Genomic DNA, 26,575 nt, shown 5'->3' with positions numbered 1-26,575 from the left:
ACAAATGAGCAGCTTCTTGGGAAGAAACAGACGTTTGCAAAAACCGTGGGACAAGTTTGCACATGTACATAGTATATAGAGACAGATAAATAGACAGACAAAGCAAAAACAACGCAGCTCATCATGCTGATCGATTATATACATATGTCCATATATATATACATATATTACAGGGTCTCCAGTGTTTCCTGCTGAGTATTACAAACATCGTGGCAGACTTAATATACCCTTTTCAGGAAATAAATATAGTTAGATATATGCTTTTCTCCAGATCTCTTTTTTTTCGATATAAAAAGTACTTCCAAGTTGAAAAAATACCAGCTGTGTAATTTGTGGCATAAAAATTGGCGTTGAGTCTGGATTGTACTCCTATGTGTACTCAAAAATATATATGTACATATGTATGTAATCACTTCAAATATATGTACATACTAACGGCATGGCGCCAAATTTCACATACTTTTCTTATAGAATTTATATCAAGTTCCTTGCATTACAAACTGCTAAACTAAAATTTATAGATATGCAATGTATATAGATATGTACATATACATATGTATATACATATATTTGTTTATATGTGTAAATGCTGCGTAGTGCGCTATGAAAATATTTGTCTAAATATTTTGACAGGCCAACAAAGTGGCAACATTCATGAGCTTACACAAATAATTTTATGCATACTTATGCACAGACAAACAGACATGCATACACATTTACATACATACATACATAAATGAAAACTTAAATAAGTATCTACTTATGCTTATGGGGTATGAACGCCGACAAATGTGCGACCCATATTGCACACATTGTTGTCATAGCTGTACATTTTTTGAGTAGAGAATTTTTCAAAATAAAAATTATTCGTAGTTTTCAATAGCAAAAGTTTCAAACAAACGCACTTACATAACATACATACATATGTACATATGTACATAAGTTTGAGTTTATGTGAGAAAAGTTTAGTTTTAAAATTTTATTTCAAAATTTTCGAAATTCAATAAAAATAAAAAAAATATTTGAATGAAATGTGAGACAAAATATTTTTGTGCTGAAGAAAGCTTCTCAGACAGATTTGGTTAAAGTGAGCGGTAAGGGACTACTGCGGCAAAAACATGTGGCAGAGCAAAGAGAGACACTTATGTAAGCTAATAATATTATATAAGCAAGTATTTAGAGCACAAAGCAAACGGCTAAATGAGGCAAGTAACAACATGCCACATGCCACAAAAGCAGACGTTGTGCGTCGCAGCTGGCTATTGGACCCGACGGCGTTAAGAGCAGCAAAATGAGTCAGCGTTGCAGATTGTTGTTGTTGGCGTGCAGATCAGACAACAATTAGCCGACATGCAACAGAAGTAATGTGTAGTAAAATGACTGCAAGAACAACAACAGCATTAATAATAACAACTTTAACAATTACAACAAAAGCTCAGAGCAACAACAAAAGCTTATGACAACAATATCAAAGGTAACAACAACAACAATAGCAAAGACAATAGAACAAACAACAACAAGAACAACAACCACATGAAGTACCACAACAAAAACAAAATTAACTACCGAAATAAAAAAAATTAAACAGCAACAACAATAGCAAAGACAACAGAACAACAACACAAACTCATGAGAACAACAACAAAAATAATAGCAAAGATAATAGAACAAACAGCAACAATAGAAGCAACAGCAACTCAAAGTAAAACTAAACCAACAATAACAACAACAACAAATTTAAAACCTATAACCAATAAAACTAACAACAACAAAAAGCAAAAAATAATTACAAACAACTACAATAATAACAACCACAACAAATTTAAAACCTATAACCAATAAAAATACAAACAACAACAAAACCAAAAGGAATTAAACACAACAACAAATTACAACAACAACCGTAACAACAACAAAAAGTAGTAACAAGCAGAAAAATTGCCGCAAATGCAGTGCCAGCAACAATCATTTGCCGCCTGTCATAGCCAGTAGCAGCAGCAACAACAACAAAACGAACTCCGCCAACAAACACACAGCCAAATCATCTCATCAAACCCCACTCTCCCAGCAATCCATCCATATGTTTGTTGTTAGCGCGCTCGCTTGTCAGCCAGTCACACGCAGTTGTTGGATCGTTCAAAGCGTTTGGACGTTGACTGATTCGCGCGCTCATAAATTAATTGAAACAAAATGTGATCGGTGAATTTTCGAATTTTCCTTCGTTCGACTATTAATGGCTATTTACGAGCGTGCAGTTCTGTATGTGTGTGTGTGTGTGAGAGAGTGTAAGCTTTGGCTGTGGAAGCATCGCAGTCAAACAGACAGCCAAACAGTCAAACGGACGGACATAAAGACGAACAGACGGACGGCAGGCCAAACAGTGGTTCGTTGTGACAGTTTAAATGTTTTATTTGCTCTGTATCGTTTTAATTATTTATGTTTATTTTATTGTCTTCATTTTTTCAGCTGCAATGTCTCTTCGTCATCGCTGTTTGTTATTTGTTGTTGTCGAATATATATTATTTCCGATAGGGCTTTACCATATGACAGCTTTGTGGGCAGCGTGCAACAGTCAGCCCGGCAGCCAGTGAAGAGAAACAGATTTATTTATGTATCTATTTATTAAGCGATATATTTCTGTGGAGTATTGATGTGCTGTGATTTTTCTGCTTAGGCGCACACACACATACCTGCAGACATATTTACATGTGTATTAACACATGTTAAGAAGAAATAGATTTGCCTGGCTGTTTTAGAGAGTCCATAAATATTTTTGGTTTCATATTTGTTGACATTTGGTTGTGGCAATTGTTCGTTATTCGTTCGTCATAACAATCAATACATACATAGCTTCTTCGTATGTACATACATAGATATGTATGTATGTATATAGCGAATGCAATAATGACTTAAATAAGAGATAAATTTTGTGGGCTTAAAAGCATTCATGAAAAAAATGTGTATAAAATATAAAAGACTAATAAAAATAAAAAAAAAAATTTAAATTAGAAAACTTATAAGACACAACAGAAAAATTAAATTAAAATAAATTAAAAAAAATAATATAAATTATATTAAATAATTAAAAATAATTAATTAATCTTTAATTTTTAAATAAATTAATTTTTATTAATTAATATAATTTATATAATTATATAATTTTTATTAATTAATTTTAATTAAATTTTTCTGTGGAGCATTCTACGTTTTCGAATTAATTTTTAATTAAATTAATTTTTATTAATTAATATAATTTTTAATTATTTGTCGATTTTTTTGAAAACGAAATCTCAAGTACTTCGAAGCGCCCTAGTTGTCGATCACATGTTGTTGGAAAGGAACCAATAACTTGAGCCTATTTGAAGTGCGGAAGCTAAAATAACGGGATTCTTATTAAGTTTCTTCCAACTAAAACTCAAACTTTAATAATAAACTGGAGTAAACGCTTAGAGATTGCATGCCATTTGATTACGAAAAAATTTACTCCTGAGCCATTAATTGCTTCACAAAGGTCTACATAAAGCAGTCGACGTGCAATCTCTCTAGACTAGCCGTCTATCCTAACCTAACCTAACCGAACCATTATTTGCTACTCAACTATGCTTGAACGCTGAACTACTATTCACTTCATTGATTTTTTATAGCAAATTTTTTATGTAAAAATCCCTCAAAAGCACACGCTTTCTATGCCTTTGAAAGTAGCACATGGGCGCTCATTGAAGTTGGCTGCATTTAGCATTTCATATAGTCGGCGCTCATAAATCTGCACGTAATACCGCCCGCGAAAGTGACAAACAGCCATGTTTTGCATATAAATATAAGCATATGTATGTGTGTATGCCATAAGGGCCCAACACATTCAAGTAACCGGAAAGATAAGAAAGCAAAACTATAGAAAATAAATATATAGTATTTATATGGAAAAAAATTAAATGTAGTAAGAAAATAGAGTCAACGTGCTACAAAATGACGGCAGGCAAATTTATGAAGCGAAGCATCGTCGGCAGCACAAGCGTCTCTGAGGCTCGCAGATAAACGAGAAAACTTTTATGAGTGGCTTTTGTATAATTTTCATATAATTTTTGCAAAACAGACGCGGAGACTTAAAGGAAATATGAAAAAAAGTTGTTGTAAAGTGAGACAATGAGGCGGATATGCATGTGTGTGGAAGTACTATATATGTATATGTACATACTTGTAGTAGCATATAATATATGTAGGTATACATATGCTATACATACATACATACATATGTATGTATAATGTATGTGAATGTGTACTTGGTAGCGCGGTAAAATGAATAGGAACAATGCTTGGTGTCTACACGTTTAGGCGCCACTCAAAGTATTCACTGGGAATGAGTCGAAATGGACAATGGCCGCAGCCATGCGCAGGAATATGAAAATATGAGTATGCAAAGGGAATACGAGTGGCATGGTCTTATAGTTATGTGAATACTACTTACATATGTACATACATATGTATATGCTTACAGTGTAATATATAGCCAGGAGGCACGCAAACATATAAAGGTACATATAAAAAATTCATAAATACAGTTGACTAGTAAAAATGTTAATGAGCCTGAAACAAAATTAACACGGGTTCGAAAATATGGAAAATAAACTGCAAGGTATGAACACCTTCTGAATAGTAGCGAGCAGTACATAATGAAGTTCGAAAAGTTCTTCTAAAGATATTTGGTCAAAAGGCCCTGGTGATGATTTTTGCGATTTCTTTTACATTATGTGAGCCCAGATACAAAGTTATTCAGTTGAATTAAAGTACGAACTACTACAATAACGTAGTTTCAAGTGGTTCATTTTTATTTTATTATTCCTATATATTTTTACCAGTTTGGTTATACCAGTTTTTTTCAATACCCCTCTTGCCATGATTGCAAATATTCAAATATAAAAAGTTGTCCGTCTTTATTTTATTGTACCAATGTATTTATACCAATTTAATTACACCAGTTTTCGCCGCTTTCCATGAAGTCAAAAGTTCAAACACAATAAAGTGGCTCATCTTTAACTGATTATACCAATATATTTAAACCAGTTTATTCATACCAATATATTTATACCAGTTCTTCAATTTGCCGTTTTTCAAGCTTGAAAGGGCCCAAATACCAAAAAGTGGTCCATCTTCATTATATCAATATATTTATACCAGTTAATTCGCTGCTTTCCAAGGTTTTGCCATACCAGAAACCAAGTTATCCACTTAAATTCAAAGCCGAGAAAAACAAAAAAGTAGTTTAAAGTTGATTCTCTTTATTTCGTTATACTATTATATTTATATCAATTAAATTATACCAGTTATTTTTTTGATTCGTCACTTTCAAAGGTTCTGCCAATCAAAAACTGCTTCTATGAAGTTCTTCATCTATCTGTCATCATCTATCACTTTCTATTCTAACTGTAGTTGATTATACCAAAATAATTAGGGTTATACCAGTTCTTTGTTTGATCGCACCTTTCCAAGCAATGTCGAATTAAAGCCTGCCTTATCAAATACTGCTCCTATGAAGATCCTTCATCTTTCCTTTCTTTTTTTGTGTACCCTTTCCATTCTTACTCAAGATGATTATACCAAATTTATTTGAGTTATACCAGTGGCTTGTTCGATTCTCCTCTTTACAAGAGATGGCGAATTAAAGACTATCTTGATAAGTGTTTTCAATGTATTTGGGTTATTAAGTTACTACAGGCTAGTGGACAGAAAGAAGAAAATTCGGATGATGATTCTCCAGCTGCCGCCAGTTCGAGCCGTTGTTTATTCTCTGATTTGCTTGGAACTAAATATATTGCCATATCTAAAGTGAAGCAAACAAAAATACTTCCCCAAGCACCCACTTCAAAGTACTTATCTGATATAGATGATTCTTCCTTTTCCACATCTTAAAAAATCTTGTAAGAAATTCCTTGAGCTTTTGAGATATCGATCTAAAATGGGGCACACATCCTTTTTTCTCCAAGAAGCTGTTTATTTGTCGGAATCGTCGATATCGAACTTCTAAAGCATATACCTGACATACAAATTGAACGATCGAAATCAACTGCTTGTATGGAAAGTTTTTTTCGTCCAAGTATCTTCAAGAAATTTGGTTGTTTGTTGATTGTTCAGATCGAACCACTGTAGCTTATAGGTGCCGTTATGAATATCCTAACAAAAATTTTTGCTTAAAATGTGTCACTGCTTGTTCCTCTACAAAAGCTGTAGTTATTTGTAAGTATGTTTTTGTTGTTGCTGATGTGCACTTAGGTTGCACTTGGCCATTATAGAAGCTTTGTCGAGTGGTTTTTTACATTTCAGTTCTTAAAGCTTTTTCATACACAAGTTCTCCACGTTTTTGCTTCTATGAATTCCATTGTTGGCCGCCTAACATTTTGCATATGAGTCTGCATGAATGAACATAATTATGTATGAATGTATAGGAGTTTACGTAAAAATGTACATAACTACATAGCGCCGATCTCGTGTAATTTTGCTTTTATTTATGATAGCACCGATCCACAATGTTTTTGCACACACTGTCCGCTGCTCCTTTTGTTCTCATTTGCTTATTTGCTTATCTTTTGCCGTTTAATTTTCTTGCTTTTTGTTGTTGCATTTTGTACGCCATTGTTTTTGCATAATGTTGCCATTTTTGCTGTTGTTGATGCTGCTCATGTGTGTGGCTTTGTACGGCAGTTTGTCTGCCCCACAAAGTATTATGTTAACTTGGTGGCCATTGCAAACAATTAAAATCATATGAAATGTATATAAATTATTCAGGTCTTAATCTTAAGTGGACAATCTATGCAAAATTCGAACATGTGTACGAACATATATGTATGTACATACATACGTCCACATAAGTATATACTATGTTTGTTACATACATACACATATTTATATGTAAATATCGATAAAAATATGTTTTACCCCACATAATTTCTTTCTGAGGCCGAATCTGACACATGAATACAATCATCCATATGCACATATGTACATACACATACAATATATGCAATGTGGTAGGGTAGATAAGGACAGAAATTTACGTGTAGAAATGTTAACTGGTCACTAAACAGCCAATTCAAATTTGTATGCAACTCAAAAAAGTCGATACAGTTTGAGAAAGCTGTAGGCGATTTCAAAATATACATACATACATATATGTAGGTATATATTTCTAAAAATTCTTATTAGTTTAAATTATCGGATAATGAAATATTTTCAAATTCTTTAATAAAAATAATACTTAGACTACAATTCATACCAAGTTTTCCGTTTTCAGCGCTTATTCAGCGTAGAAAAGTGACTGCTGAATAAAGCGTTGAATGCCTAAGGCAGGCGAAAAACTTACAGTAGTACTTAGATTGCAATTCCAAATCAAGTTTTCCGCATTCAGCGCATATTCAGCATAGGAAAATGTTTTCTGAATACAGCGCTGAATGCCTATCGCAGCCGAAAAGTTTGCTAAAGCCTTTAGACCACAACTCCATAACAAGTTTTCCACTTTCAGCGCATATTCAGCTAGGGAAAATGGCTGCTGAATAGAGCGCTGAATGCCTCACGCAGGTGAAAAGCTTACTACAGTAACTCTATACCAATTTTTCCACTTCTGCGTATATTCAGCTTAGGAAAGTGACTGCTAAATATAGCGCTGAGTGCCTAACGCAGCCGAAAAGCTTGCCATAGCTCGCTATAGTATTTATTGCTGAAAAAAGTGCTGAGCATCTAACGTAGCTGAAAAGCGTCCTGTAATACTTAGACTGCAACTCCATATACAATTTTCCGCTCTCAGCGCTTATTCAGCCTAGGAAAATCACTGCTGGATAAAGCGCCAAAGGCCTAACGCAGTCGAAAAGCTGACTATATGGTTACTTTTCCCTATTCTTCCTTGTTCTAAATGCCCAGCATTCATGTATTTATCTCGACGGTTAGATCATCTTTAGAGAAGCTTTTAATAACACTAAAGGTGTGCCTGCACAGTTTTTTCTTAAAAGAGTTGGTGATCCAGAACAGACTTAAAGATCGCCGCAAACCCCCCAGATTACCATCGAAAAGCTACATACAAAATAATAGTATTACTTGCGACAGTAGATGTCTGGAACGCCTTCAACAGCGCTAGAAGGTTTGATATGATCCACACTCTCGAAAAAAGTCTTAAAACCCCCGACTACCTCAGAGCTGTGGTGCGGAGCTACCTTAGTAACAGAAAACTGCTGTACCAAACTAGAGAGGACCTCACCAAAGAACTTAACATTCACCATCAAAAGGTTTTGAACCATTTAAAAAAGGCTGCCTACCAAAAGAAGCCCCATTTTGGGTAACATTGGAATTGTCTGTGAAAAATGTAATGGACCGAATTAACATCTGCGATTCTTTGCTGAAACGAATTGAAATCGAACCATTTCTGAAGCAAATGGTAACAGAAGACGAAAAGTGGATCAAATATGACAATAATGTGCGAAAAAGATCATGGTCCAAGCATGGTGAAGCTCACCAAATGGTCACAAAGCCAGAATTGACGCCTCGAAAGGTTATGCTGAGTATTTGTTAAGATCGGAAAGGAATCATCACTGCGAGCTGCTCCAGTCTGGTCGAACGATTGATTATACATTTTACTGTCAACAAGTAATGAGATTGAAGCAAGCAATCAAACAAAACGGGCAGAACTGATCAATTGATAGGGCTTCGTCTTCCATTAGGTCAATGCTAGACCACACACATTTTTGATGACTCGGCAAAAACTGGGAGAGCTTGGCTGGGAAGTTTTGATGCATCCACCATATAGCCCTGACCTTGTACCACCGAACCACCATTTGTTTGGGTCAATGCAGAATGCTCTTAAGGGAGTTAAGTTGGCCTCAAGAGAAGTCTGTGAAAATTATTTGCCGCAGTTTTTCGTTGAGAAACCAGAAAAGTTTAACACTGATGGAATAATGTCTCTAGCAAAAAAATGGCCAAAAGTGGTGGTCCAAAATGGTACATATTTGGTTCATTAAGTTCATTATAAATAAAAAAAAAAGTTAAAGTTTGATTAGAAACACGAAAAGACTGTTTTTACTACCCAATATATATTCTAAAGGCTCTCCGACGTTTTGTTTTAATTTACCCCATTCAGTGTATAATTAGAAAAAATGTTATTCAGTCTAAGAAAACACTCACCTTACATCGTTTAACTACATGAAAAAGCATCACTAACCTGAAAAGAAAAACAGCAATAATTAAATTAGTAAATAAATTGTAATACAAATAAAATTTTACAAATTAAATAATAATAATAAAATTTCGTCTCAATATGATCTCTAAATATTTATTATTCCTATAATTTTTAATTGAAATTTTTTAAATAAAAAATAATTGCTTGAAAACACTCATTTGCTAACAAAACCGCGCCGCAAAGCCGCAGCACCTTCTAACACTCATCTACGCCATTAATCTCAAGCAACTTGAGTGACTTCCAATCTACTCCACAAGCAACGCCAAGCACACCCACCTCGTTCGGCCATTCAATCATGCCACCAGTACATTTATTCATTGATGAAAATTTCATGCAACAATATTGTTGCTACAATTCATTCATGAATTTCGTAAGCAAACAGTAAACGCAAGAACGCAACATTGTTACAACAACAACAACTAGGTAAGACAAGCCAAGAAAGAGTTCTACAAACACATACGCCTAGACGGGCCTTTTAAAAAGTAATAAATCTCCAATACAGTCCGGTGTTGAATGCAAGTGTGAATTGTTTTGGAGCAAAAATTGAACGCCAGCCAGACAACGGCAGACGGCAGACGGCAGACAGGCGGCTGACTCGCAAGTGTAACAAAACAACAAAAAACGATTGGAAAAAAGGAAATTACAAATATAATACAATAATAAATAGATGTAGACGAAGTCGCTTGCAGCCAAAGAGTTATATGCTGGAAATATTAAAAATCAGGAAGTGTGAATTGGCTGTCGACAAACACTAATACAGCCAAACGATTGCTGCGTTCATAAAACAACGAATTAATTTACGTCCAACTGCCAATTCAGGCAACTGACGTGTGCGCCACACACACACACGCACACATGCTTACTCCCACATACAGTTATGCATGTGTTGTAGCAACGAACTCTCATGCAGCAGGTGTGGTGAAGGCGGCGCTCAAACATCCCACACATTGTTTTTGGATGCGCCTCCAATCGGAAGATTAATTGGAAAAGAAAACATCGCCATCAATCAATCATTAAAATTGCATCGATTTTTGATCAATATCCGTGTTGAACGAAATTGAGTCAAAACTCAGCGGTGTGGTAGGAATATTTTCGATATTTTTTGGAAAGGGATCCTTTAAAATTTTCTTATTTTTCTGAAAATTTTTGTGAGAGAGAAAGTAGTAAGATATTGTTCTATAGACCATAATAGATAATGTCTTTTATTGACGTTATAATCTTGGAAGCAGTCTATCTAAAAGATACTGTTCAAAAAGCGATCTGATGAAAGTGTTCAAGTTGAAGTCGTTAACTCAATCTCTTTCACTTCCTTCTCTCTCTCTTAACTTCGATCCATTCATGAAGAAGCCGACTGCATCTCTATTCCCACGGCTGCGTACCACCCTTAAATGTCGATAAGGGTGATGGTGTGTATTGGGCAAAAAGTGGTTGCAAGTTTCCTAAAATAACTGAATTAATTATTTAGAAAGTCCATTAAGAGTCTGCGGAATTGGCAAGAAGGAGAAACGAAGAGGAGTGGAAAAGTCGAAAGCTTAAGAAGAGAAATCTTGAAGAAAAGCATCTGAATTTTCTTAAACTTCTGACTAAGAGACAATATATTTGCAGACTGGGTCCAACTCAAGGGATTTTATGTGAAATGAAATTGCCGAAAAAACATTAATCTGCCATAAAAAAGAGAAATATTTAAAAAAGAGTGTCAGGCGGTTGAAAAAACACGCTGAAACCTATGCGCTGAAAACCTAGAGAACACAAATTTGCTGTCTGGATCAACAGTTGTAGTGTTTTACTTGACTAAAAAGCACATAGATCAAAACAATGCGTTGATCAGGGCTTCAAATAACACAAGCTTTTTGCATTATTCAGATCAAATTGGTCAGGTGGAAGGACACCTTTTCCACCTTGGTCGGGTTCGAGGCCGACCTAAAACCTCTGTCCTGCTTTAGGTTCGGCATCCGGTCGCAGTGCGACTCCAAACTGAACTGAATTTTCAATTCTACTTGCCTTTAGGCAAAAACCACACCCATCACGAATATCTCCAAGGGCCAAACCCAGATTGGAGCGAACGCCAAGGGCTTACTGCTTCCCATGGTACTAGACTTAAGTCTCCCCTCAGACCTTGCGTCTTTTGCTACTACCAGTTGAGAATCCATCAAACTCAATGACTGGTGACATTTGTTGCTTCAACTCCAAATGTCTTTTTATTAGAAGGAATCTTATTTAAAGTCAATAATATCAGTTCAAGTTGAGTATTATAGCACTATTTCTGACAAGACTATGCTGAAATTTCGACACAAGCCAAATAACAGTGATGGTACATATTGGATTTTAGTCGCCTCCTACGCCAAGCGAATCTTACCTCCTTCCCGCAGGAGGGCAGACTGAGTTAATCCCAAGTGGTTTTATGTGAGAAAAACTTGAAAACCATTAAACTGACTGATCAGAAAGCCGGGAACCTCGAGTTAATTAATTGAAAAGAATATTTTTGTCTCCTTTCTAATTTCCTACAGGGACACAACTCAATTTGCGAAATAGTGAGGCATTTTTTAACAAAATTAAGTACATGCGTATATATTTTCATCGATTTGTATGTATGCAAATCCACAAGACCATAAATCAACTATCAATTATATCGATCGTTTCAGCCATGCATCTACATATAAAGCGATCGAGGTACTTGCAAGCATACATCGCTACCTAAATACTTCGATATATGCCGAAATAACTTTTTTAACTGAGAGCGCAGGCATAATCAACGCCGACGGTGGCGATGGAAATTTATTCGAATTTAATTTGGAAATATGCGTGTACTATGAAATGTCCATAATTTACGAATCGTGCAAATGATTGACTTGTGTTTGGGTTTTCTACAAATATTTACGAGTCTACGAGCGACGAGCGACGAAACATAAACGCCACGTTACACAAAGTCGCCGAAGTATGCGTAAAGGTAGAGGCTGCCAAGAGAGAAATGAGAAAATAATGGAGTGTGGTGGGTGTTTGGAGCAAGCTGTCTTGCATCGAGCAGGTGCTTTGGTGGAGTAGCAGGCATATATTTATACATAAGTATTTAAATAAGCGGAAATCTGCACTGGCGCTTAGGTCGTTGCTTTGATGGACCACCTGCTGACAGGAAGTTTTTGTTGGAAATTTCTTTAGCGGGCGAACGAGCATTTAAAGTGCACTCATGTCTAGGAGTACATGTGTATGTATGTGGTGACAGAAGTTCATCAATTGCAAGTTGTCGGAGCAGGGCGTGTGCACTTGTGGTATGCAGTCAGCGCTGAATTAGTGCAATTAGAACGGTTGTTTCATTGCAATTGCTTCCTTTATGCATAAATGTGTAAAATAATATTTGTTGTTATATTGTTCTTCTTTGTAGGGTCATATATGTTGTTACCGTAGCGCCAGAATGTTTGTTGTTTTTGACTGGTTTGAAATTTTGTTTTCTTAGCGCATGTTCAAAGTGAAATTTATTTTTTCGTTGAATAAAGAAATATAATAAGCTTTTTATTAAATACTCGTCTGGAGTTTTGTCCATCAATAAGCGGAAGAATGGAACAATATTTTGTTCGTGGTCCCTTATAAGTATATGAAATCCCAATTAAATACAGACAATCGCGAGGGAAATGCTTTAAACAACACTCAAAAGTCTATGGGAAAAATCTTTTGAACTTTGGTAAGGGCATGCAGGTCAGTAGATCTCCCACGCTCCACTCTAAGCCAGAAAGACCTCGCAGTCGCAGTTGAGGAGTTGGTCTTCGACCAACGCCTACAAACCGTATGTAAGGTCAGTAGGTCCAGGGTTAGAGCGTAAAATCATAATGAAGTCACCTACATTTGAAAGACACAGTGGTCTGGCAGCCTGAAGCCAAAGATGATGAAGAGCCTCCAACAGAAGACTTCACTTCCTACCCTCTGTCTAAACTTCGATCCATCCGTGAAGAAGCTCACTGCATCTCCCTCTCAGGGCATCGTCCCAACCACAAATCTCGCGTGTGTGAGCAGTGAAGTAACCGCCGGTTCCGCAAAGCAGTGGTCTAGATTGCAAGGAATGGAATTGAAGTAGTGGAGAATTGCAATGTGTCTCTGGCCGGGGTCCCTTATATATACAAATTCCCTAAATCTTCAAAGTGTAGTTTTCATATACCCAGGTTCAATGAGCTGTAGAATGGTATCAAGAGGCATTATTGGTGTAGTCCGTAGGGCACCCGATCTTTGGAGGTATTTAAACTTCTTAGCAACTGTAGGCTCTTCGAGCGCCTTCCACTAGACGAATACACCAAAGAACATTATTGCCTTAACTACGGTTTCGTCGAGCCAAGATAAAATTGTTGAGAGCCGAGAAAGACCTTACACTTGATGGAGATGTTTAAAATTTTTTAACACGTTTGAAAAAACTTTTTCTGCAGGTTTTCTGAGTAGGCCTCCGTGGTGGAGACGATCTCTTCATTCGACTAAAATTTCTGCTCGGCGAGTGACTTTTTTTAAGTTTTGAAACAAAAAGAAGTCACACTAGAACAAAATTAGAGAATAATATTATATTACGATGAGACCTTCCACTGAAAGAGGATGGTCAGTCGGGGTATTTGTTCCGGAGTCATATGGGCCCGACTACAGCCGGAGTAAATATTATCACTATATTTTCTAACATCCACACTAAGAGTGGGCAATGAGGTGTATGAGTTAGCTCACCTATGTGGGCGTGATCTGTATGTACTCCTCCATTTTGTAACTATAACTTTCCTTTCTCTGTCACTTCATACCACATAAGAGTCAATACCATACATATCTGTATATCTGTTAACAGTTTAGAGTGTGGGTGGTCTCTGTAATTCTATAAGAATCTCTTCACATCACAATACATTAAATAAATTGATTTTTTAATAGCACATACTACAAGTGTTGGTATTTACTCACAAGCGGAACATAGAAGTACATATACTAAACGAGAGTATATTGCATATAATGCAAGTTGTTGTAATCCCTCATGGACGATTGAACAAATACAAATGTGTATATATACTATGTAAAGTATGTAGATGTAAAGTATGTATATGAATAGTAAACTGGCACTTTGACGTGCATTTTGTCGATGCTGATTGCTAGCGGGATGATGTTTTAGGTTAGACGAGCTTATAGTCTATGCTATATATTCGTATGTATGGCTGTGTTTGTGTGAGAATATGTGTGTCCGGCACTTGTGATGCGTGCCTTGCTTATTTATGCCAATAAATTTGTTCAATTGACGGTAAATAATCATAAAATAAACCGTTGCAAGTATTTTCTAAAACAAACTATAGAGCCAATAGCTAAATGAACTCAATACAAAAGCCGATTTTACTTATGTATGTGTTACTGATAAGCACGTAAGATTTAAAGATTCTTAGACTCCCACAAAAACTTGCACAACATACTTGTTGTATAATAACGGTATAACAATAGAGACGCTACAAGAACAAACCGATGGAGATAGCATACAACGCGATACCTTTTCTCGCTCTTCTGACAAATTTCTTTTCAGTAAGGCTAGCCATTTCATCATGGAATGATATACGATCCAACAAAACTTTGTACGAATATCGAACGTGAAATTGCCGTAGTATCGGCTGATTCATGCTTAAAACGACCGTCGAAAATTACGTTCAGCGTCTGGATTTCTGCAAGAGTGCCCGTGGTGGCCATGCAAAAGAATTCGAGTTCCACACATAATGGCATCGAATGTATTTTCGCAGGAATAAAGAAATTCGTTAATATCTCAAACCTGTCATCATGATGAGTCTGTACAGGTTATTTTTGTTGGCTTCGAAAATTATTGCGTTGCATTACATATAGCATTCTTAAAATACTTCAACAGCTCTATTTAAATTACTTTTAGTTGCGCTCATTTGATAAGTATTTTGAATACTTTATTGCAATTACGTAAGTAGAGTATGCCGACTTATCTTATTTAGTATTTTTTTTTTACCGAAGACGTAGTATTTACATAAAAAATTATGGTAAAAATAAAGTTTTGTTTACACGAAATTGAAAAAGCAATAAATTTATTGCTTTTCCAACGAAAATCGATTAATAAAAATTTTAGCAGCAGACGTCTTTTGACTTAAACCTATACTAAAATGGGAATCAATGTTAAATTATGAGAACGCTGAATGCTTAAGATGATTTTTTAAATAATTTTTTTTATTATAGTTGGAGAGTAGTGATATAGACTAAACATTCAAAATATAAGTGAATTTTTTCGATTCGTAAATTTGTTTAGAAAAGTAGCCCATACACAGCATAAACTTTCAAAAATTAATACACGATTTACCGGTCCCTTGAAATTAAATGTGTAATGAAAGTATGGTTTTAATTAAAAGTGATTGGTATTATAATTACAATTACCATTACTTCCACGATTACTAAGAAATTACTTGGTAATTTCCACGATTACTAATCGCTTATTTATTTAGTAATCGTTACTACCACGTAGTAATGGTAGTAATTGTGGTAGTAACGAAGTAATCTTTCTGGTACCGGAGTAATTATTGTAGTAACGAAGTAATCATTGTTGTAGTAATCGTGACAGCAACGAAGTAATCGTTGTAGTACCAAAGGAATCATATTAATCGTGGTAGTAACGAAGTAATCGTTGAATTACCGAAGTAATCATAGTAATCGTGGTAGTAACGAAGTAATCATTGTAGTACCGAAGTAATCGTTGTAGAACCGAAGTAATCATAGTAATCGTGGTAGTAATGAAGTAATCGTTGTATTACCGAAGTAATCATAGCTATCGTGGTAGTAACGAAGTAATCATAGTAATCGTGGTAGTTACGAAATACTCATTTTAGTACCGAAGTAATCGTAGTAATCATGGTAATAACAAAGTAATCGTTTTATTATCGAAGTTATCGTTGTAGTACCGAAGTAATCGTGGTAGTAACAAAGTAATCGTTGTAGTACCGAAGTAAACGCAGTAATCGCTGTAGTAGCGATTACAAATAAATTAGCGATTAGTAATCAGTATTAGTAATTAGCGATTACTTCGATCACCTCATGTTGCCTAAATAAATCAAAGATTAATAATCGTGGCAATTAGCGATTACGTTTACCAATACGACTACTTTACTATTATACATAAATACATCGCTACTAATTACTAATACAAGTACTTAACATTAATATTACGATTACACTTACCACTACCATTATATTATTACGATTACCATTACTTTTACCATTAATTACTAATAAAAGTACAAAGTACTATTAAAATTACTTGGCATTACTATTACCATTATACATATATATTTAATTACATTCTTGGTTTATTGATAAAGTTAAAGTAAAACACTGTTGCCCAGTTTCCTTCGCGACACTCCTTTTTTTTATTTACATAAGTATGTATGAGAGAAGTGATTGTGGCAATATCAAGGTTTTTCGAATTTCATACCAAAAAGTTCGTTTCAGGACCACCTTAATGTACATAACCACATTCGTATGCATTTATTACTATACGAAACCCTTTCGTGTTTGTTTACCAATCGTCGTTGTAGAGTTTCCGCTGCATCTACAATGCATAGCCTCGCTATATGCTCGCATTTAATACAGTTAATCTCTTCAACATTAATTAATATGAGCATTTCTCAACTACTCCCAACTTGCAACGGCTAAAATGTGCCACGTACGTCTTCGCTGCCAACTTGCTATTATGTATGTAGCCTTTTGCTATCCACGCGCTGTCACATGGCACCAATAATGGTTGATATTGCAAGTTATTGCTGCTGTTGCTGTTGCCGTGCGGAAAATTATTGCCAGTATTTGCGTACATTATTTTTAGCATTAATTATGTGAGGTTCGCGTTGCTTGCGCGTTTGTCAGATCTTCTGCTTACCATATATCTATTTACTTTTATATGTGTATGTGTGTATTAATATATACTTGTGAAATCCGGTTGCATGCCGCAAGGCTTTTAGTTGCCGATTGCTGATTGCTAGCGTAAAAACTAGTGCACCTTGAGTGTAAAAAATTTGCTACTCACAGCGTTGCACCAACAATTCCGGTTTCATTGCAATCGGCTGAAGCGAATTCTTTCACTTCAGTTCCTGCAATCGTCGTTGCTAGCGCTTAAAGCTTTCCCAGGCGCAATTTTTGTACTTGTTCGCATTTTTCGGTTAACCACGAGCCATTTTTTATTCACACTCTTATAATTTAATATTTTAGTGAGAATTCCAGTAATTCAAACTTCATATATTAGTATTGGTAGAACTGTTAGCAATACTGATAATGATACTGATAAGTGTAATTGATATCATTAATTGGAATTTATGATGCATTTAAGGGTAATGTGTTTGTAATTTTATGAATCGGTAATAGTAATGGTAACTGTTGACGGTAATTATGATAAAAAGGGAATATTAATGCTGTTATAATCAGAGTTTGCTAGTGGGAAATCGCAATCATATTATCAAAACTTTTGAAAACGGTAGCAATAATGAATCCTTATGCAGTAATGCTGGTGGTAATTAATAATTTATAAGTCATTGCGTTTTCGAAAAGTAATTGAAACAATAATTACAAGTTTAAATACGTTTGAGAGTATTGTATTAACGGTAATAATAAAACTAATTTTTTTTATGGTAATTGTGATAGTACTGTTATTAGTAAAAGTGGTAATAAGAATTAATGCATTGGTCATTATGTTTCGGAAAAGTAATTGAAATTGTACTAACAGTAATAATAATAATACTTTTTCTTGATGGTAATGGTAATTTTATTGCTAAAAGTAATGGTAATTTAGTAGTAAAATTTTAATTACTTTTAAATTCGGTAAACAAACAACTATATTTGCAAGAATAAGCTAGTGGTTTTGATATTGCTTATTGTAATGGCAATTGCGGTTCTTGTGTAATTGAAATAACAAAGCTGTAATAATCATTAATGTATTGGTCACTTCCGGAAGTAGTTGTAAAAAAATTATTAATTTTAATGCATATGAGAGTATGGTACTAACAGTAACAATTATATTAAATTTTCGTGATGGTAGTCGTAAGAGTACTGCTAAGAGTAATGCTAATTTGTAATGTATTTATGATATTGAGTATAGAAGTTATTGCATCAAAGAAATTGTAAGGCACTTTTTGCATGATTACAATGAAAATGGTAATGACATTGCAAATGTAATGTTAATGGCAGTAATGGAATTTTAATTATTTTGGAAATTAGTGAGAAAAAACTATACTTGATATAATAATTTAATATTGTATTAACAGTAATAATAATATTATATTTTCTTGACGGTAATTTAATTTAATGGTAATTTGTAATGTTTGCTATATTAATTTCTTGCTTTAAAGAAATTTTTAGGCATTTTTTCATAACTGCAGTGGAAATGGTAATGAAATTTGCAAATGTAATGGTGACTGTTGTAGTAATTAAATTTTAATTACTTTTGAAATCAGTAAATTTTAAATTTTTGAAAAATTTTTAATGTTTTTTAATGATTGGTATAATCAGTTTGAAAATAGTGAAAGGTTAATTACTGATACTTGAATAAATAGTAATAATGAAAATGCCAAATATTGTAATATCGATAATAAGAATGAAATATGCATTTTTTATGTGTTAGTATTTGCTAAAGCAACTTGTAATGGTAATTGCAATTACTGTTGCTTGAATAAGTCATGGTAATGCAAATGTTAAATATTGTAATGTGGATAATTAGAATGAAATATGCATGTTTTATGAGTTAGTAGTTAGGTAATTCAACTTGTAATGGCAAATGCATTTAGTAATTAAGTTCCTTATTATAATTTTGCCAACTTGTAATGGTATTCGCGTTCCCTATGGTAATCGTAACAATTTGTAACGGTAATTGCATTTCTTACAATAATCCTAAAAACTTGAAATTGTAATTGCATTCCTTATAATAAAGGCAATGTTGCAAGTTATTATGACACATTGTTGCACATAACTGTAAACCTAGAACATGTGCACTCAATTTTAGACAGACGTAAGCTTATATAAAGTCACTAAACTCCGTTGTCCTTTTGAACTCTCTCGCAGCGCTATTGAGTGGAAATTAAAGCAGTATTGCAGCAATCATGGCCTGTGATTGCATGATTGTTGCGTGAGTTTCCGAATTTTGTAATATAATCAAATACAAATAAATAAAATTATACTGATATAAGCTACCGGTTAAGCGCATGACAATCACACCTACAATAAACCTTAAATATGCATTAAACATTTATGCAATTATTCTAATATGAAGTGGCATAAGTAGAGGCCGACAAGCGGTCGTTGGCGCCGCCGCCGTCGAAGTAGCGCTTGCCATACCGCTACACAACTAACTAGTTTTATCCTGCCAATTTATGACTGCCACACGACTAATACAGCCGCATTGTTGCAGTGTGGGTGGCAATAGTTGCTCACCAATGCCGCAAACATGCACATGTATACAGGCACCGTCACTCTTTAGCGTCCCATCTGCCGCCAAGACCGCACTCTACACCACGCCACATGTACACCATTTAGCTCTATATAAATATAAATGCGTCTCATTATATATTCGCTGATACGCGAGCGACGAAAATCCGCGACAATTATTCCAAGTTGCCACAGCACCGCCCGGTCACAGTCAGCAGCACAGATATCGCTGAGTTATTCCTAGCAATATATCAATAAATTACCGCCATCAACATTTGCTGGCAATTACTAAGAGATAGCAGGCGAAAACACGACAGAAACAAAACATGTATTTCAGCGCAAGTAAACGCCTATCGAATTGGTACTTAAATGAAAACTACCTACAAGAGACGAAATTTACGAAATTACACATTTTTATCGCACCCGGAAAACTTCTGGCAACATGTGACGCATGGCAGCAACTCGTTGATGTTGTGAAGTGTAGAAAGCATGCCGAACTAGGTATAAAGTTATTGAGTTCTGCGCGCTTGAAACTAAATGTTCTTTTTATTGGGAAAGGGCTCTTCAAGAAATTGGCAAAACACGTTAATTTCAATAATAATTGAAGAATAGGACTCTATATTTTCCAAACAGGGCCCCAAGAACTAACATGCAACCCTAAATAATGAAATGGTATTAAGAGCTGAAGTGCTGAGGTTAGCCTACTGCTATTTCTTATAAGGCTCAGGCCGTTAAATTAGGCTGGGTCGACAAGCTTGATGCCTGACATACGAACACCAGATGTGATACTTTTAAATTCAATCCATAATAAGTATGAAGTGTATGTGCGTGGGAAATTAAAAAAAGGTGCTTCGCTAATCCTAAAAGAGTTTGTGCAAGGATGCTTCAAGGCTCAGACAGAAGGTTAATGATATACAGATCCTAGTTTTTCAAATGACTACACCAGTTTTCAAGTAGGTAGCATAGCAATAGGTGAACTGCTTCGAAGTGTGCAAGCTGTATCGAGGAAAGGTTATCATAGTTCATCTCTCTGAAGTTACAGAAGGCAGGTTGGTCCGTTTTTAGTCTATTAAGGCCAGATTAAGGTCATTCTAGACATTAGGGCTCTCTATCATATGACATCTTCAACCTATTTCTGGAGAAAGTAGTACAACCTGCAGAACTAAATAGTGAAGGTATAATCATCTATAAGAGTGTACAACTGCTGGCGTACATCGATAGTATTGATATCACTGGCCTTAGTACTGCTTTCTCCAGACTGGACAAGGAACGAAGAATAAGGCTCTGGTTGTAAACGAGGACGATACGAAATATCTCCAGTCATAACTTCGAAGTCGTAGATAATTTCATTTATCTTGGAACCAGCATCAAAGCCATCATCAATATCAACCTTGAAATCCATCGCAGAATCACTCTTGCCAACAGACGCCACCTTGGGCTGAGTAGGTAATTGAAAAGTAAAGCAGGTGCGCAGGTTAGGTTATGTTATCCGGATGGAAGAGAACACTCCAGCTATGAAGGTTTTCGATTCAGTACCCGCCGAGGAAAGCAGAGGAACAGGAAGACCTCTACTCCGTTGGAAAGACCAACTGGAGAAGGATCTGGCTATGTTTGGAATCTGCAATTGGCGTCAAATAGGGAAAAGGTGTGTACGCCAGTAAAGAAGAAGATGAAAAAGGCCTACTACTGGCAGTACTGTGGTAGATTCAGGACCTTCCATCGATATTTACTACGAGTTTGGGATATTTGGCAGTTAGTTGGGTAGCTTTCGCGGTAATCTTACCTTCGGCGAGCCAGAAGACATAGCCGAAACTTTTATTAGCCGTCTCAACATATTGGTGACAGCTTTAGAGCGCTTTGTCGATCTAAAAGGGTCTTATGATACAGTATATAGTTGTTTGTAGATATCACAACGGACCGGCGTTCTAAGCTGTCCAAACGAAAAACCTTTTAGGATCGTCGAACCTAGTCTAAGAGGCTTTAAACTCTAAATATTAGTTTAAATACATTATCTTTGAGTTTTGGAAGAAAACTTTTTGCGGATAAGCCCGAGGGGATCGCTATTTTAGGGTTTTAGGCGAATAACTTTTACTTTCTGAAATAATAGAATTTTTATGGGAAAAGTCGAAGACTGAATAATAATGCGATATACTATAAGTTCATAACTGATTTATCACGCAATGAATATGGGGCTGGCGGAACCACTTTTTGGATGGGAGGCTGAGAGGGTTTGCTCCATTGACGTTGCTTCCTAATTTTTTCTGAATTTGATTTAAAACTTTTGATTTTTGAGAGTTTTGACATCCAAAGCAACCCAAACCCCAGAAAAAACAGTCGGAATCGAGTCATTTACTGGTTGGTTGCTTTTCAAATTCTCGCTTGGCACCATTAAGAACCCAAAAAATGGAGGATTTATGGAATCTGGAGAGGAAAAATCTCTACAGTATTTTCTAAAGATCATAAGGTAGAATTATCTAGCTGGTCCTCACAATAATTATGGAGCAAAATTCGCAACATTAGATCTCAAAATGACAAAAAGAATAAAACTGAAGTTTGAGATTAAACCAAAAGCGTAAAGAATAAATAATATTATACTGCCGCCCGCCTAAACATATGCAATATGTTCATTTATTCCGTTCATACGCAAACTATTCATATATTCATTTTAAATGGAATAAAATGAACTTATCATAAAGTTCACCGTTATTTCGCCAACGATTGCGTGTACACGATTATTTGTACCGAATATCATGCCTCACTTACGTGTACAGGCGGCGTCGGCGAGATATTTTGGAAACCGCGATTGAGGGCAGTCAAGCCGGCGCGAGACCAAGAATGCGAAAATAACAGAAATGATTTGTGTTAAACATTCAAAAAATAAACATATTATTGATGTGCATAAATGCCGGCAGATATTAAATAAATTTATTGACGTTATTTCTGTTGTTGACAAATATTCTCGTATCTGTTTAGCCCAGTAAAGAAACGCTAATTATTCCATGCACTTTTGTTCTTATTTCTTTTCAGTTCAAAATTATACGAAATACTCCGTTTGAAAGGTAGCCTTAAGCCGCTGGAGACGCCGGCAGCCATAACTGACCAATGAAGGTTGGAAAATCGCGAGGCCTATGAGAGTTTAGAAGCTGCTGATGGGAGCTTGTGCCGTTCGCTGGTCCACAACGGTTACTGGGAAGTCATAAGAGAGAGAGTCGCAGAGCATGTGTTCCATTTTTCATAATCGCATCAACTATCGCGGTTTGCGCAGCAATTCGAGTGGCAGCAATAGTAGCGGCAGCATAAGTAATCTGAGCAAAGAACTGGATGCCGATCGCAATAATAATGGCGGTAGCGGTGGCGCTGGGGGCGCTGTTGTGGGCAGCGGCGAACACAATGAGCACATCGGCGACGAAACGACTTGTGGGGATGAACACAAAGCAGGCAACCAGTTGCCTTTGAAGAGCGCCAATTCCACGCCCGACAGCGCGGTCGTCGACGAGAACGCCGATCCCCTTTGCAATATGCGTGCGGCCAGCGTGGAACTGGCGGAGCAACGTAGCAGTGCGGAGCGCGATGAAGGCGAGGACGAGTCGGAGGAGTTGGCGGGCGACAGCAATGAGGCGTTGGATTTGTCCGTGCTGCCGAGCAATCGACTGCCCGGTAGCGGTCATGTGGCATTGGAGGCTTTACAACACACCAAAGTGGCGGTGGCGCAATTTGCCGCCTCAGCGCTGAGCGGCGCACAAAATTACGGCGAAGCTATGAACGAGCTGGCGATGGTGCAATCGACGATACTGAATGTGCAGCGGCAACATCTGATGCAACTGCAGCTAATACAACATCTGCAGAGTCAACTGAAGCGCGCTGGCGATCTGACAATGGATGCCGAGCAGCTGGAAGAGCAACAGCATGCGGATGATTCTGAGCACTCGGCGCCAAAGCGAAGATACTTGCAAACGCCTCCGGCGGAAGCGGAAGAGAAGCTGGCGGAAGCTGTAACTACAAGTGTGGCTTTGAATGCAGCGAGTGCACATAACAACTTAAAAGCCAATGAGCCGTTCAATGCTTCGCGGCCGCCATCTACGTCAAATGAAGAGAATACAAAGACTGAAGAGAGAACAAATAAGAAGGCGAGGGAGCCGGCGTCAAAGCATGCCAAAAATGAGGAAGCTAGTAATACAGGCAGTACTAGTCTGGCTGCTGTGGGTCCAACGCTACCAGCTCATAGCACCGCAAATAACAGCAATTATCAACCCTTGATGTGTGATATTAGCTCCTCGCTCGCCTCTAGCATTATCACGAATCATGATCCATCGCCTGCACCTAACGAGATGAACTGCTTGGAGATGTTGCAACGCCGCACCGAGGAGGTGCTCGATTCTGCCTCACAAAGCTTGCATGCCTCACACCTGCAAGACGACTATGAGTACGCGCAGAAGGATGCGCAGGGTCGTGGTGAGATATTTAAACACCGCTGCAAGTATTGCGGCAAGATCTTTGGCTCCTTTTCGGCATTGCAGATACACTTGCGCTCACACACCGGGGAGCGACCATTTCACTGCAACGTCTGCGGCAGTAAATTTACAACCAAGGGCAATCTGAAAGTCCACTATCAACGGCATACACAGATATTTCCACCCATGTTGCTGGCGCCTGGACCGGGTAGTGCTGTTGTGGAACAGTTTCCAACTTATGGCGCACCAGCTGGCGGACCGCTAATGTCAGGTGTGACACCAGTAAGATTAGCCGCGCCAGCAGAGGATAGTAAGCAGCTGAGTTGTGAGGATCCGCCACAAATTGCACACAAAGAAAAGCATGAGGAACACGCAAAGATCGCCATAAGCAATCGTGTCACAAAACCGGAAGCGCCAATTTCACCTATTGACACCCCGCAAGACCTAAGCAAGCCGCATCATTCGCCTGTATTGCACGAAAACCCGTCTCCGCTAGAGCCGCCAAGTCCACCACCAAAGACCTCACCGGTATTAAAACCAAGTACAGAGACAAAGCATGAAAAACCGGAGCGTACGAGCAGTCAAAACCCGCCACAACCCAATCAGCATACGTCGAAGCGCAGTAGCAATGCGCGGAAACGTAACTCACACGCTAATACGTCACATGCCGGCGCCAGCGAAACACGTAAGCCACATGCACACGACAAGTGCGAACGCGAGCGCGAACGCATGCAGGAAGGTGGCGAGTTTCTGCATAAATCCGCATCGGCCTTACGACGCTCCTCGCTGAGTCGCAACTCCAGCAATAGTGGGCTCGAGCCGCCGCATATCTCATCTGAATACTCGCTGGCGCAAATGGAACGCATTATCGACAAATCGTGGGAAGATCTCATCGAGATCGACACCACGTCGGAGACTTCGAAGCTGCAACAGCTGGTGGATAATATCGAGAACAAACTGACCGATCCGAATCAATGCATCTTCTGTCACAAAGTGATGTCCTGCCGCAGTTCATTGCAAATGCACATACGCACACATACCGGCGAGCGACCGTTTCGTTGTAAAATTTGCGGACGTGCCTTCGCCACCAAGGGTAATCTGAAGGCGCACATGAGTATACACAAAATCAAACCGCCGATGCGTAGCCAATTCAAATGTCCCGTCTGTCATCAGAAGTTCTCGAATGGCGTCATACTGCAACAACACATACGCATACACACGATCGATGACGGCAGCGGCGCTTTGGTTGGCCTACCGGGGGTCAACATAAATGGCGGCATGTTGGGCGCATTTTCACTGCCAATGGGCGCACTGCCACCGGGCACACCCAACACAGCCGAGGCGGTGGCGGAGCATAATGCACGCATGAAGGCGCACATGGATGCCGCGATTGAGGATCAAAACTCGAATAAGTCAATGGGCACATCGGATAACTTTGATTTCTCCACGACATCTGATTATTCCGGCCAGCGTTCGGAATCGTCGCAAGGTGATTTCGACGATTTCATGACCATGGACAGCACCGATGACTCACGCGAAAACACGAGCTCCTTAACGCCCTTTGATCGTCGTTTGGCGGACGACTACGCCGACGAACGCATGCATGAGTCCGGCGAACGTGGCGATACTGCTGAGCTGCCCAATCCGATGGCTGCTATGGCAGCTGCAGCGGCTATGGACCTCTCGGCACGTGGTTTCCCCGCTAATGGCGTGACGCAGAAGGCACTCGAACATCACCTACCTATGTTGGGTATGTCACCGAATTTTCTGCTGATGGCAGCGGCGCGCGAAGAAATGCAAATGTTGGGCGCGCATGCCAAGTTTCCGCTATTGCCTTTCGGACCGCTGGGATTTATGGGTAAGTGTTGAAGCTCTTCGAAGCGGGAGTTTATGGGAAAGTGTTTAATGTAATATATACGTACTTTGGATAGGGTTAAAGTTGTTTTGCATTTTTTTCGCACAATTTACGAAGGGTAAAATTCCATTACAACGTCATCTTCCTTTTCATTTGTAGTCTCAGCTGGCAAAAACGGTGTCAGCAATACTGAACTTTCGCTGTCAGGCTACAGGGAAAAACAGTTTTCTTAATTAACGCGCGCATTAACTCGGTCCTCAAGCTATTTTTCTTCGTCTGTTTAACAGTTCTTTTTATGAGCGGTTATTTCCTCCCCACAATTCTTTGTTTGGCTCACGCTGTCTCTACAATTCAATACAATAAACTTCATTCGATTCGCGCTAGCTCGTATTTCTTGTCATTTTCGATCTGTCAAGCGACACATCTGCAGCGAGAAAATGACAAAGACTTCGCGTCTATGCCCTTTGACCTCGGCGCTGTGACAAGTAGCGCGTTTGGCGTTCAATATGCGCGGCATAATTCAATTTATAGACGCGTAAATAGCGTCATTGCGAGCAGGAAATCTCTGCGAGTGCTTGTGTGCTGCGAAAAACAAACGCGGCCGACGAAGATGTTCGTTTGTTCGTTGGCGTTGACGCATGA

The 26,575-nt window shown here is 37.7% G+C and overlaps 1 protein-coding gene across 2 annotated transcripts in view; it reads left to right on the top strand.

The window, feature by feature from the left end:
* The window catches only part of LOC120769096 (homeotic protein spalt-major), a 46,465-nt gene that overhangs the window by 6,801 nt on the left and 13,089 nt on the right, over positions 1–26,575 (top strand). For both annotated transcript variants that reach the window (XM_040095955.1, XM_040095954.1), the window contains exon 2: positions 22,655–25,936. In XM_040095955.1, the coding sequence (XP_039951889.1) occupies positions 22,846–25,936 (3,091 nt within the window). In that variant the 5' untranslated portion in view covers positions 22,655–22,845. The remainder of the gene's footprint in view (positions 1–22,654; positions 25,937–26,575) is intronic.

The sequence above is a fragment of the Bactrocera tryoni genome, chromosome 2 (assembly GCF_016617805.1).
Source record: "Bactrocera tryoni isolate S06 chromosome 2, CSIRO_BtryS06_freeze2, whole genome shotgun sequence".
NCBI classification, from domain to species: Eukaryota; Metazoa; Arthropoda; class Insecta; order Diptera; family Tephritidae; genus Bactrocera; species Bactrocera tryoni.
The sequence above is the reverse complement of the archived record's forward strand: the minus strand, read 5'-3'. Positions and strand labels throughout refer to the sequence as shown.